Consider the following 14,697-nt stretch of genomic DNA (forward strand, 5'->3'; position numbering starts at 1 on the left):
CACTTTGGTGCAAACGCAACTCAATGGAATGCAGAGCACCCGAGGGGCAGGTGGAGAGCATGGCTTAAAAAGCCTGCTTGAAAGGCTTTCTCAGGCCCTCCAGGTTCTCGTGTGTGGAGAAACCGGTCTTCCTGGGTGACGGATTACATCCAGGGGAACAGGACTGTTGATCACTCCAAGCTGTTTTTCGGTTATTCTAAGTATCGTAATCAAGTATCGTAGCGAATACCGTTTCTGTCATGTTTTATTTGTCATTTTGTAAATCCACCGGAACGGAACCGGGAACGGAAAGGGGGGTGGTTGCAGTCTTTTCGCTCGGTTCTACTCTACTGTTGGTACGGAGAACCGAGCGAAAAGACTACAACCACCCCCCATTTCCGTTTCTGGTTCCGGTTTTCGTTTCAATGGATTTACAAAATGCCAAATAAAACACGACAGAAACTGTATTTCGCTACGATACTTGATTAGGATCATCAACGAACACCACTAACCACTCGATGAGTTTCACATTTCTGAACACCAACGTTTAGGGGTGTTTTAAGGACAGGTTTTTGAATGCACATAAACAGCCATTGTGAAGCAGGCAGGGGCGATTCGAAATTAGCCAAATACCAGAGACGGGACCAATATTCAAAATGTCGGTGTTAACCACTCTATTTCGTCCTATACAAACCAGAAAGGGGGCTCAATGTTCAAAATACCGGAATTGTAATTTAAGTAAGCTCAGAATCGTGAGCTGATTGGAAGGAGGCAATTCACCCACCGAGCCGGGTTGCCACATCGTGACACAAATATCTCCTTGCCCTCTCTTTCCCCCCCCCCACACTCACCTCGGGTGCTATGTAGTCTGGGGTGCCACAGAAGGTGCGAGTGGTGACCTCCTCAGACATGTTCTCTTTACACATGCCGAAGTCGGCGATCTTGATGTGTCCCTCGCAATCAAGCATCACGTTGTCCAGCTTCAAGTCCCTGCATGCGCACACACGCACACACACACACACACACACACACACACACACACACACACACACAACATGTGTACATTTCGTGGAAATACTCCTGTATGCTTGTTAGAGCTGCCAGAGCAGCTTGAAGGTCCGACGCACGGAAATAATCTGACATGTTTGTTTATTTCCTTGTAATGGCACATGTATGTGACGTAAATGCGTCCGCGACGTGAGAAGACCTGAGCAGTGTTTTGCGTCTTGGCAGTTTAGACGGAAACGCTACGGCGGAGCGTTTTCAACTTTTCCACTCTGGAGGGTGGTTTCAATATTTTGTCGTTTTCACCCGCAAGCGTCCTCGTGTAAACGGGGCCTTAAATAGCCTGCTTCTCCACTCATTCGGGGCTCTCTCAGCCATGTGGCTCGTGCCGGGAGGGCGCTGAGTGAGAGACAGTCGCGGGAGAAGCCGGGAGCGGGAGCCACGCTGACCTCACCGACGGACCGGACCCGGATACCCCTCACCCTTTTTACCCCATAAGTGGAAGAACTTTCGTTGTCTTTTGTTTTACCTTTTTTAAGTGAGGTGAACGAATAAAAACCGTTGACCCGCTGCTTGGAGCGTCTCCTTGTACATTCCCATTCGCCGACGAAAGGGGTTGCCACAGTGGTGGAGAACGCAGGCAACACGATCCCTTGGCGTACCCCAAACGAGACGTTGCAGCCCGATACGAGGCTGCAGGAGACGAGGCCGTGGGAGACGAGGCCGCGAGGGACAAGGCCTCGGGGGACGAGGCCGCGCCAGACCGCCGCCGCCGTCAGAGATGCCGCCGCTGCCGCTAAAGACGCCGCCGCCGCAAAAGACGCCGCCGCCGCAAGAGACGCCGCTGCCGCAAAAGACGCCGCCGCCGCAAGAGACGCCGCCGCCGCAAGAGACGCCGCCGCCTCTGCCACAAGAGACGACGCAGCCGCCAGAGACGACACAGCCGGCGCCGCCAGAGATGCCGCCGCTGCCGCAAGAGACGCAGCCGCCGCCGCTGCCGCAGGAGGAGCCGCTGCCGCAGGAGACACCGCTGCTGCAGGAGACGCCGTTGCCGCTGCTGCAAGAGACGCCGCCGCCGCTGCCGCAGGAGCCGCCACCGCCAGAGATGCCGCCGATGCCGCCAGAGATGCCGCTGTCGCCGCCAGAGATGCCGCTGTCGCCGCCAGAGATGCCGCCGCCGCAAGAGACGCCGTCGCCGCTGCCGCAAGAGACGCTGCCGCCGCCGCCGCAAGAGACGCCGCCGCCGCCACAAGAGAAGCCGCCGCAACACACGCCGCCACAAGAGACGCCGCCGCCACCGCCGCCACAAGAGAAGCCGCCGCAAGAGACGCCGCCGCCGCCACAAGAGAAGCCGCCGCAACACACGCCGCCGCAAGAGACGCCGCCGCCACCGCCGCCACAAGAGAAGCCGCCGCAAGAGACGCCGCCGCCGCAAGAGACAACCGGCAACCCGGCTGTTGCCAATTAAGAAGATGGGGAGCACCTGAGGAACCGGTAGAGAAGCAGCCTGACCCGGAGACCCCTCACCCTTTTTACCCCTTGGGGAAGAACTTTCGTTGTCTTTTGTTTTACCTTTTTTAAGTGAGGTGAACGAATAAAAACCGGCGACCCACAACCCTGTTTGGAGCGTCTCCTTGTACATTCCCAGCCGCCGACGAAAGGGGTTGCCACAGTATGTACACATATGTGCATTTGTGCATGCGCATCAGGGCTGTACGCTTACTTTTTTAAATGGTAGCACTGGTTAAATCAGTAGCACAAAAATAATTTTGGTAGCACACATACTACAGTCAAAAAAATAAAAATACTATATGAACAGAATAGGACGTATATACAAAAGCAACACAATATGAACAAATTTAACAGTAAAGTTACAAGGAACATATTAAATAGTAAAGTGACTATGAGAGCCTCTTTTAAAACATCAGCAGCCGGAAGTGGTGAACACATTCAACAAAATTAAGTAATTATTACAAATTTAACAAACACTAATTTATTAACCTCTGATGTCCTTTCCCCTACCTCGAGGCAATATTTACAAAACATAGACTTCTTGAATTGGTCGTAGACCAGCCAATTGAACGTTTTTAACCACTGGGGGTTAAACCTGTAAGTTTTCCCGTTGGCCAAGACGGAGTCATGGGTGGAGTCGGCTTTGTCCGAAGGTGCCGGTTCCATGCTTGTGGTCGCCGAGTCAATCCCTTTCCATACGTGGATTTTTTTTCCAAGTTTCCATCTTTATTTGACGAAGAAGAACTTCCAAATACAGGGAAATACCTTATAATTTTTCTGTTTTGCTTAAAAAGTGAATTTCCCGCGACCGTTACAAAGCCTCTTCCTCAACGTGTGAATGTTTGGGAAATGTAGTTTTTTAGTAGTTGAGCGGAACTGGCGAGACTCAAAATACATTTCTCAACATTAAACGCTCCCATCATGCTCCCACACACTCGCGCTTAATGGTGCCATTGAAAGCCGTACAGAAAGACGTTTTTTTTTTCGGCACGGGTCCTTCTCGCCCTTTCGCACCGGTGAGAGTGGACTTCTATTTATCTTCGCACGCTAAATATTTCCATAGCAAATGCGATTAAAACTGTCGCACTGTACAGCCCTGCGCATGTAGGTTTAGGGGCTAAGTGTGTGTGTGTGCCTTTATGTGTGCGTATGCGTGTGTGTGTTTTTTCGTCCTTTTAAAACACCCATGTGACAGAAGGCTGGCCTTACCTGTATATCACTCCTTTGCTGTGCAGGAAGAAGAGGCCCACAGCGATCTCTGCTGCGTAGAAGCTGTGATGAGGAACACACAGAGACACAGCAGTTTGAACGAGTCACAGAGAACACACAGAAAAACCAGTAAAACATGATGCATGGTCTGTATAGGATTATGAGAGCATGAATTGCATCTAGGCCTGGAATAAACTTACACAGCCTGGGGCTCCTTGAACTTGCCAACTTGTTGGATGTGGTACATGAGATCTCCTCCATTCACAAACTCCATCACAAAGTAAAGGCGATCCTAGAGGTGAAATCGAGAGGGAGAGATTGGAAAGAGCGTTGCGTTTGTGTTCGTACCATTAAAAAAAGTCAAGATCAGATAACATTACTATTCCTACACAGAAGACTGATCCACTTCAGTCAGCAGCTTTACCTCCCTGTCAATTGTCTTCATAAAACGTATTATGAAAAAAGGCTTGCCAAAAGGTGAACCCAAAAGTATTGATCAAGAACGCTGCAGCCATTATGTGCAAAAACGGACTGCAATGTTATCCCTAGGGGGCATTACTTCCCATCGATACACTTCCTCTACAAGTTAGTTTAGCCAATGATAGTCTAAGATTATGTTCCTTCATCATGGAATGGATACCTACAGCGAGATATAGCTTCTTTCTTTACATTTCACTTGATCCTGTATGTTTTCTATTGTTTTCAACCAGGCCTTGCTCTAGGAGTCTCACTCTGAAATCTCTTGTTGCAGGATATTCCCCTAAGGTCGTTACAATCTCAACTCTCCTCTTTTACGTAACACTAAGATATGCTTTCTGTAGTCCACCACAATAAGCTCTCCTCTCTCCAGCACTCACTTTGATTAACTTCTCTCTACTTTCACTAGACCTCTGTTCTCTTCTTCCTAGCAATACACGTGAACTGAAGCATGTCTATCATCCTATACTGTACACAATAACCAGCTAGTTCTCTGACATGGTCTAGGGTTGTGGTTAGGGCAACTCCCTTACCACTAAGCTAGGCTGGGACTGGGCTCTGAGTATGACCTGAGTATACCTTCAGGTGTATGTCAGATAACAGTCCCCCAAGCAAGAAGAACAAGAAGAGGACAACGACAACAAACAGGTTTTGATGAAGAATTTGATTAAGCAATATCTGAAGCATGCCTCAGAAATGGTTAACGCCCCCTAAGAATCCTCCATCCCTCTCACTCTCTCAGTCTCACTCTCTCTCAGCCTTTCAGGTGTGGCAGTGGGTATGGTACCTGGGTATGGAACATAGATAGTATATAAAATGGATGTAGCATCCGGGCAGACCTCAGTTATCCCAACTGCATCCAATTCTCTTGGCTTATGAGTGTTGCCATCTTGTCATAGTTCGACTCCGCCTCATTACCTCTAACCAAAAAAGGGCAGTGATGTGAGGTCGGGGGGCGGGAGGTACCACCATCTGGGTGACGGACACCGAATTAGCTCGTAGCTCATTAGTTTTTAAACGATCGGTTGGTACAGTTGACCGCAGATCAAGGCATCTTGACCCCGGAATGAACATTAGGAACGAACGCAGTCGAGGTCAAGATGACGGAGATAGCATGCTAATCCTGAAAACTAACCTCCGAGGCGAGGTGAGGGTCAGCGGCTAGCTGTCACTCAAGAGGCCGCACCCCTAATTATTCATAAATTGTAACCTCCAATAAAATATAAACTAGCCTGCTAAAAGAAAATTCACCCACTTCAGTGTTGTCATGGAGATATGAACTAAATATACTGACTAGAAGGCTGTAAATAGGTTTATAAAGGCGAAAACGGCCTGTTTAACAAGTGCGTCAACGAAGAATTGGTCAATTTTGGTACCACCTCATAGTGGCCACCCGGTGCTACTGCAATGTTTGTCACTTCCGCATTGGATGCTGGTAGAACTCGTTGTGGTTGGAGAGTGGTCTGGAAGCAGGAGTTTTGGAGGAAGGGAGGCGTGTCCTTGGGGGGGTAACTACCTGGGTCTGGAAGCAGAAGTGGGGGTGGAAGGGAACCGTGTCCTGGGGGGGGGGGGGGGGGGGGATGGGCGGTACTACCTGGGTTTGGAAGCAGAAGTGAGGGAGGAAGGGAGCAGGTCCTGGGAGGGGGGGGGGGGGGGGGGTAAGTACCTCGGTCTGGAAGCAGGAATGGAGCTGGGTGAGGAAGGGAGGCTTGTCCTGCTGAGCCAGCACTCTCTTCTCCACCATGGTGCACTCCACGTCGTCGTCCTGGATCACCACGTCCTTCTTCAGGATCTTGATGGCGTAAAGCTCCAGGGACGTCTTCATCTCCGCCAGCATTACCTTGGGTGAGAGACAGACATATCCAACATATTTTTTTGTGTTCATTGGTTCTCTTTGTGTTTCCTTATACTTAGAGAGTCATCATGCAGGCCTACATGCGTCGGTGGCCTACCTTGGCTCATTGGTAATCTCTGTGTTTCTTTGAGTCATCATGTAGGACTAAATGCTTCAGTGGCCTACCTTTGCTCATTGGTTTTCTTTATGTTTCTTAGAGTCATCATGTTGGCCTAAATGCGTTGGTGGCCTACCTTGCCGAAGCTGCCTTTCCCCAGCACCGCCAGGAAGTGGAAGTCCTCCAGCTTGACCCGGTTCAGGTTGCTGGAGGGCACGTAGGCAGAGTGGTTGTCGTCGTCCGGGGTGATCACCTTTTTCTGTGGTCCCAGCTTGGCCTTCTGCACCAGTAGAACACAAAGCCAACTAAGCAAACCAAAGACCACATTCAACTGGAGCAGTTTGTCAAAAATAAACACATCAAGTCCCACTGTTATCACCCTGTCATATTGAGGCATGGAACTAACAATGTACGCATCAAATACCACTGTTATTACCCTGTCATATTGAGGCATGAAACTAACAATATACACATCAAATCCCACTGCTATCACCCTGTCACATTATGGTATGGAACTAACAATGTATACATACAATCCCACTTTTATCCACCTGTCATATTGAGGCCTGGAACTAACAATAGAGAAATCAAATTCCACTGTTATCACCCTGTCATATACCTGGAATAATCATTACCCTCCCGGAAGGTTCTTATGCAACAGAAACGTTGTTCACTCCTCCAGTAAATAGGACGGACCTTAGATACGACTTGGCAACGGGAGGTACTCTAGTCCGCTCAGCTATGAGCCAGAGAGCTAACGTTATGGATTGTACATATTTATAATTCGAAATTCATCCCAGCCTTTATACCACAGATACGCTAGGGTCTAAACTACGAGTTGCCTAGTAACGGGGACGCTGGCGAGTATAACGCCGCTCTGTATGGCTTGTTTTTATTCAGTATTTTTAATATTTCTCACGACTGCATTGAATGTTTTGTTTTTTTGGTCATTAGTAGTTTAGCTAAGTTTACTAGTTATATATAGTCACTTTTCGCTATTGTAAGTGCGCCAGTTTTCTTTATATTTACATGTTTTATACGTGGAGTCGTACAGTTGCTTGACAGTTGGTGGACGCTGTTGCCTTTTGAACGCTGCTGCTCACCGGTTGCCGCTTCCCGCTGTGAACATCATTCTGAACATTCTTTTTTTGCGATTTTCTTTTTATTTATCTTACTATTCTTTTAACTTTTTATTAGTTTTCTTTTACTTACTTTCAACATCTTGTCTGAAACCCTTCTGGACCTCGGATCGGACTACAATTCTCCCCTTCTACCCCTGGAAACTGGTCGCTAGCTAGCCAGCTGGTGACTAGCTGGATGCTACCTGTCTGTGCCACTGCTGTCAGCTGTCCGGGACCTGCCTGCAGCGCTGGGTCATTGATTAGCTGGCTGCCGGGTGAGCCATTGCGGGCTGACTACATGCTAGCTGGCTGCTACAACCCGGCCCTCCGTCATCAGCCCCTGCTTAAACACTGGTACTCCATCTCCGAGCTCCTCCAACTACGCTCTTCACCAGGCACTCCTCCCGGACACATTCTATACAACACAATCAAAAAACTCGGACTCCTTCGTTGGCCACGATATGTCCACAGAGGCAGCCGGAGGACGTTTGTTTACTCCGGCTCAGAAAATTCAATTTCCTCACTGTGGGACAATCGGCACCCGCCAAAGAAACGACGTCATCAACATTACAACCACACCGTGCGCACTGTTTATCTCACTCCGCTACCCAGGGCCCCGTTTCCCGATAACGATGGATCTTCGCTCGTAAGATCATTCTCCCGATGGATCTTTCGAACCATCGATAATTTCTTTGGAGTGTTTCCCGAAACTCCTCTTAACGTGAACGCGCATTCGCTGCACTCACGACGATCGTAGGATCGTACCTGTCCGCTGACATGATGCCTAAACGGGCTATGACACAACAAATAAATTGTAAAAAAAAAAACACCTTGTGAAGTTATTTTTTCGTTTGGCAAGTAGCCGCTCATTATCGAAAATAAATAATAAATTATCGAAGCACCTCCGTTTCGAATCGGTGTCCGGTTCGCCCTGTCTGGGATTATTTTCCCGATAATGACCAGCGTTCTATTATCCCACTTAACGTCAATATAACTCTGCATGTGGAAGGGAAAATAGCTTTATTGGTAATTACAATAATATGCTGCTGTATTTTCCGAGACCCCCACATATATTTGAGTTTACTGCTTTCATGGGAGCCAGACCTCTCTCTATGGGAGCTCAGCTCCCACTGGCTCCCACCTAACTCGAACCCTGGCTATAGGTCTTTCTACACTGCCGAGCCGGTTCGGTCGCAGCTTGGCACGCCCGGCGATTTCACCTTCTTGTCTCAAGTTTCCTGTGTCAAACCGAGGGGGTTAAATCCCCCGTTCGTCACGGCGCGGGGTTTCTTGGTTCACTGGGGAAGGCGGGGCTGTGCACGGAGTCTCTGACCTCTTTAGAATAATTTGTATTATTGCATACTCCCAAATGTTTTAATTTTTTATGAATGAAGACACCCGCATGCAATAATTAGTTCACTCTATAGTAGGCTAACGACGCTCTTAGCGTCCTACGAGTACCCTGGAGCACTCGTTAGCTACGAGCGTTTTCAAGACGTTCGTTACCAACGATGCTTTCAGGAAACGGTCTGAAAACTGTAAGATGCTCGTACGACCCACTCTGCGATCCACTTAGGCTAACGATGCTTTCGGGAAACGGGGCCCAGAGCTCCTCAACCCGTCACCAACAAAAACTCATCTCATCTGAAATGTGCACTTCTCAACACCCGTTCACTTAATAAAAAAGGACTTCTCCTCAGTGAATTTATTTCTGATTCAGCATTGGATTTTCGCTGTCTCACTGAAACCTGGCAAAAACCCACAGACTATTTTTCACTCAATCAAGCCATACCCCCTGGATACTCCATTCTGGCGGTGGAATTGCCATCATCCATCGCCATGACATCAAAACCAGTGCAACATCCATCCCAACCCCTTCTTCATTTGAATCCCTTTCTTTTAAACTGTCTGGTCCCAAGCCCCTGGTCATTGCAGTCATTTACCGTCCCCCTAAGCCCGACTCTGCCTTTCCCCCTGATTTATCTGCATTCCTTACCCCGCTCTGTGCTATGTCTCCATCCGTTCTCTTCCTGGGTGATTTCAACATTCATGTGGACTCCTCTGTCTGCAAACCCACAATCGAACTTCTGGTAATCTTTTCATTCTTCAACATCACCCAACACATCGATTTTCCAACTCATAACAAAGGCCACACCCTGGATCTGGTCTGTTCCACTGGCATCACAATCAGTCACCTGGCCAGTAACAACCTCCACATCTCCGACCATCTGGCCATTACATTTCAAACCCAGACTCCCTCCCCCCATGAGAAGCAAAAACGCACCATCACTTTCCGCAACCTCAAATCCATCAACCCATCCTCTCTTTCCACATGTCTTTCTGAGTCCATTGCTAAACTCACCATCACCCACAACAACTCCCCCGACTACCTGGTTAACTGCTATAACTCATCCCTCTCATCCTGCCTTGACAAGCTTGCACCTGTTCAATCTAAATTGGTCTCATTCTCCAGCTCAGCCCCATGTTACACTGACGAACTCCGCCATCTCAAATCCAAATGACGCCAACTGGAACGGCTTGCCCACAAAACGGGTCTTACCGTCCACCAGGAAATGTACAAACAACACCTCCAGCTATACAACGACACCCTGAACTCAGCCCGCTCCTCCTACTACTCAGGAATCATCCAGTCTGGCAGCAGCAATCCAAGGACCCTCTTCAACCCCATTAACACACTCCTCAAGCCATTGGACACCATCTCTCACTCCTTCTCAGTTGAAAAATGCAATAGCTTCCTATCCTTCTTCAATGATAAAATCAGCACAATCCAGAGCCAGTTGACCATCGACCCCGCCATACGTCCCAAACCGGATCCCCCCCTAACCACCGGTCAATCCTACTCCACATTTGCTACCATCACCTCCTCTGATCTTTCCTCCATAGTCTCAACCATGAAATCAACAACCTGCAACTTGGACCCGCTCCCCACCACACTTCTAAAGGCCTGTCTCCCCATTCTCTCCACCCTCACCACTAACACTGTAAACTCCTCTCTATCCTCCGGCCATGTCCCCTCCTCCCTAAAGCTTGCATCAGTCACCCCCGTACTAAAGAAACCCGGCCTGGATCCTGATTCCCCTAACAACTACCGCCCCATCTCCAATCTACCTTTTCTGTCTAAAATCCTGGAACGTGTTGTTGCCAAACAACTCATCACCTACCTTGACACCAACGACCTCTTTGAACTCTTCCAATCCGGTTTCCACTCCAAACACAGTACAGAAACTGCCCTCCTCAAAGTGACCAATGACCTTCTGCTATCCTCTGACACTGGCTCCCTCAATATCCTCATCCTCCTTGACCTCAGTGCTGCCTTTGACACGATCAATCACTCCATTCTCCTCTCCCGTCTCCAATCCACCCTTGGCATCACTGGCACCGCCCTCTCCTGGCTTGGATCCTATCTCTCCGACAGACATCAATTCATCGCCATCAACAATTGTCAATCAGCCACTACTCCTCTCATCCACGGTGTCCCCCAGGGTTCTGTGCTTGGTCCACTCCTCTTCATTCTGTACATGCTTCCTCTTGGTCAGATCCTCCGTCAGAATGGACTCCGGTTCCACTGTTACGCCGATGTCAAACAGCTTTACCTCCCCCCCAAAACCACCAGTCCTTCCACCCTCTCAACCCTCTCCAACTGTTTGACTGACATCAAGTCCTGGATGCAAAACAGCTTTCTCAAACTCAACTCCAACAAATCCGAAATCCTCATCATTGGTCCTGACACCCTCACTCACTCCACTCAGAACTTCACCCTTAACATTGACGGCTCCACCATCACTCGCTCCACCAAAATCCGTAACCTGGGAGTTATCCTGGACCCCACTCTCTCCTTCCTCCCCCATGTTAACCATATTACCAAAACTGCCTTTTTCCACCTCCGAAACATCGCCCGCCTCCGCCCCAACCTGTCAACTACCGCTTCTGTGACAGTCATCCACGCTTTCATTTCATCCAGGCTTGACTACTGCAATGGTCTTCTCTACGGCACTACCAACAAAGTCCTCAAAAAACTTCAATATGTCCAGAACTCAGCTGCACGCCTCCTCACTGGTACCCGCTCCAGAGAACAGATCACACCTGTCCTCCGTGAACTCTATTGGCTTCCAATTCAACACTGAATCAACTTCAAGATCTTTCTCATCACCTACAAGGCCCTGAACAGCCTAGCACACCCCTACCTTGCCAACCTCCTCCATCACCACGCCCCCTCCCGATTCCTCAGGTCCATCTCTGCCAACCTGCTACAAGTTCCACGGATTGAGCGACGGACTTGGGGTGATCGGGCCTTCTCAGTTGCTGCCCCCACCCTTTGGAATTCACTCCCCTCCCACATCAAAGCCTCTCCAACCCTCTCTTCTTTCAAATCTGCACTCAAAACATACCTTTTTACACTAGCCTTCCCCACCAAACTCCCACCTTATTCTTCTTGTTTAACCTCTGTTTTTCTTTTATGCCTAATCTGTTTACATAGTTTTGATAGGGCAATATGTAAAGCGTCTTAGAGTACCATATTAAGCACTATATAAATTTAATTTATTAATATAATTATTATATTATATAACCACATTCTCTGATTACAGTTTTCACAATTTACCAGCTCACAATTTATCACGATGGTCTTCTATACTTTCAATATAAAGTGTACATATTTATAATTTGAAATTCGTCCCAGCCTTTATACCACAGACACTATAGGGGCAATTGCTCTGTCGCTAGCTAGCCACTTTTGAGAGTTTAACACGGTTTTAAACTCAAGAAGTCACGTGACGTCTTAAGCCCCTTTGCTGTGTCATATGTACTTGTGGTTTAACCTGCAGCTGCGTTTTACCTTGATCTCAATTGCTGTGTCTTCAGAGAAATTCACATTGAACACTAGAGGGCGTATTTTGTGCGTGTTAGTCTAATCTCGACACTGACGTGGTTTTAGAGGAGACTAAACCAGTTTGCAGGATGAAACAAGGCTCCATCATAACCGACACACACACACACAATTAGTTTTATGAATTATTATTAATAGGTATGATACATACATTACACTTATTACACCGGATAGGCCTTCAGTAGATTACAGGCTACAATATTGGAGTTGCTTAAAGTGCCCAACTAAAACTCAACAAAGAACAGATTTTTTGTCTGTAAAAAAAAAAGGATCATACCATTCAACGAAACATAAAAAGGTCAATGCTTAACTAAAATGGTTAGCAATGACAAGTAATTGATTGACGTAGGTGAGGGCAGACTCCAGACTCAGATTTCCACAAAAAGTAGCCTAGACTATTTCAGAACATATGTCAACATTATTAGCGTTTTTATTTGTTATAGTTTTATTATATTAAAGTTCACTTTACATTCCCCTTATGTTTTTGTTGGTAATTATAGCACAAAATGCATCCACCATTAAGTTAAGACTGCATCTGCTGGGGTATACTAGAAATCAGAGTACTTCCGGTTTCCAAGCGGTTTAAACCGAGTCAGCTGGGAATCAGCTGATCCTGTACGAGTCGTTACACAGCAATCACGTTCAACGCAGCTGCGTGTTAAACTCCAAAACCTCAGTTTTAAGGAGCACGGTTTTAAAGCGCAGCAATTCTAATTGACAGAGCAATTGGCCCATAGAGTCTATAGCATATAACCGCGTTTTCTGATTACAGTTTAATGCATTTTTCACAATTTACCAGCTCTAGTTTTGAAGGCTGAACAGACAATTTGACTGGAACTACTTAGCAGGTGTGCATAATCCGGGATTAATGGACACCCTGCAACCAATCAGAATCGAGTATGCCAAAAAATACAAGCGGCGTATTGATCTACTATTTGATGACGCTGTGCTCGGTCAACAGCAAGTACAACCGACAAGTCAGCCGGCAACCTTCCGGGTTAATGCCCTTCTCCCAGCCAATCAGAATAAAGCCTTCTTAAACGAAGTAGAATAATTCTGTTTAGTGTACACAGCTTGAAGCCTGTCCCCCCGCTCAAAACGCTCACACCTTTAGAAGACACACGGCCCCCAGTAGCCCTCCTCGGACCAATCAGACGACTCAGAGACAATAGAGTCGTGACACTGGCACGCCATTACGGAACACATGTCAAATGACAGCAAACATCAGCATTCACAGGACTGTTGTGTTAATTTTTGTCTCAACAGAGGCTGAAAGTGGAAACCTGCTGCCAAATTCATGTGACGTTTCCACCCAGAGGAGTGACGTTTTAGTTAATCCCCCATTCCCTGACAGGACAGAGTGTGTCTCAGTCTCCGCCCAGAGACCAGATGTGTCCTAAACACAGTTGTAGTTGATTAGCATCCCGCCTCTATGGTGAAACGGTTCACTGTTACATTGTTCCATAAAGGGATCTCATTACGCCTTACAGATCCAAGTCATGATGTGTTCAGTCCCAGTGAGGCTGAAACTGCCTCTCTAAGATGTCCTACCTGCTGCTAAAATGCTCTGCTTCATGAACACCTCATGCATCATACATCACTTGTGTGAAAAAATACCTTGGTCCAACAGTTGAAAAGTATTTTTGATTTGTAGCTTGCAAATGGGTTCTGATGCAACAGTACGACCACACAAACAAACACACATTCCCAATGCCCCACACACATCCCACATAGATTCAGATTCAGACTCTTACACTCTCAAGGCCAAACCATGCTGCGCACGACCAACCACTGCCAGCCGACTCACGGATCACCACCACCACACGCAGCGGAAGCCATGGATATAAAACACCAACGTCTCTCTCTCCGTGTATCGCCTCTCCCCCTGACCACGTGTTTACATCATGCTTAACCACTGGCAGGCAGGCAAGCTACCCAGACCGCTCAGTAAGGGTTAGTTAATGTCCAGCAGCTAAAACATCACAACCCCTACCCTGGGGGGGAGCAGAAAGCAGAGCCACCTTCAACATCACTGCACACCTGGAAGCTAAGCCAATGAAACCAGCCTGTCAAGTTAAGCCGAGCTGAGCCGAGCTGAGCCAACTGAGCTGAGCCGAGCTGAGCTGAGGAAGGCGGAGCCAACTCAGCAGAGCCAAACCAAGCCGAGCTGAGCCAACTGAGCAGAGCTGAGCTGTGCTGAGCTCTACTCAGCCAACTTAGCAGAGCTGTGCGAACTGAGCCGAGCTGAGCCGAACTGAGCTGAGCTCAGCAGAGCTGAGTCAACTGAGCCGAGCTGAGCTGACTGAGTCAACTGAGCGGAGCTGAGCCGACTGAGCCGACTGAGCCGAGCTGAGCCGAACTGAGCCAACTGAGTCAAACTGAGCCAAACTGAGCCAACTGGGCTGAGCTGAGCTGAGCCGAGCCAGAATGCAGGAGCAGTCGTCACTCACGCAGCGCGTTCTCACGCACCTGATTGTCGTCCACAAAGGTCTTAGCCTGAAACCACAGTGGGAGAAAGGAACCAACATGTCCACCT

General features: G+C 48.2%; 1 protein-coding gene across 2 annotated transcripts in view; it reads right to left on the bottom strand.

Moving 5' to 3' along the window:
• The window catches only part of prkcaa (protein kinase C, alpha, a), a 219,668-nt gene that overhangs the window by 46,343 nt on the left and 158,628 nt on the right, over positions 1-14,697 (bottom strand). The window contains exons 9-14 of one of the 2 annotated variants that reach the window (XM_030351679.1): positions 14,631-14,657; positions 6,271-6,414; positions 5,849-6,022; positions 3,906-3,997; positions 3,706-3,768; positions 831-969 (exon numbers count right to left, since the gene is read on the bottom strand). In XM_030351679.1, the coding sequence (XP_030207539.1) occupies positions 831-969; positions 3,706-3,768; positions 3,906-3,997; positions 5,849-6,022; positions 6,271-6,414; positions 14,631-14,657 (639 nt within the window). The remainder of the gene's footprint in view (positions 1-830; positions 970-3,705; positions 3,769-3,905; positions 3,998-5,848; positions 6,023-6,270; positions 6,415-14,630; positions 14,658-14,697) is intronic. The other variant, XM_030351680.1, reaches the window with a different exon arrangement.

The sequence above is a fragment of the Gadus morhua genome, chromosome 3, assembly GCF_902167405.1.
Source record: "Gadus morhua chromosome 3, gadMor3.0, whole genome shotgun sequence".
Lineage (NCBI taxonomy): Eukaryota > Metazoa > Chordata > Actinopteri > Gadiformes > Gadidae > Gadus > Gadus morhua.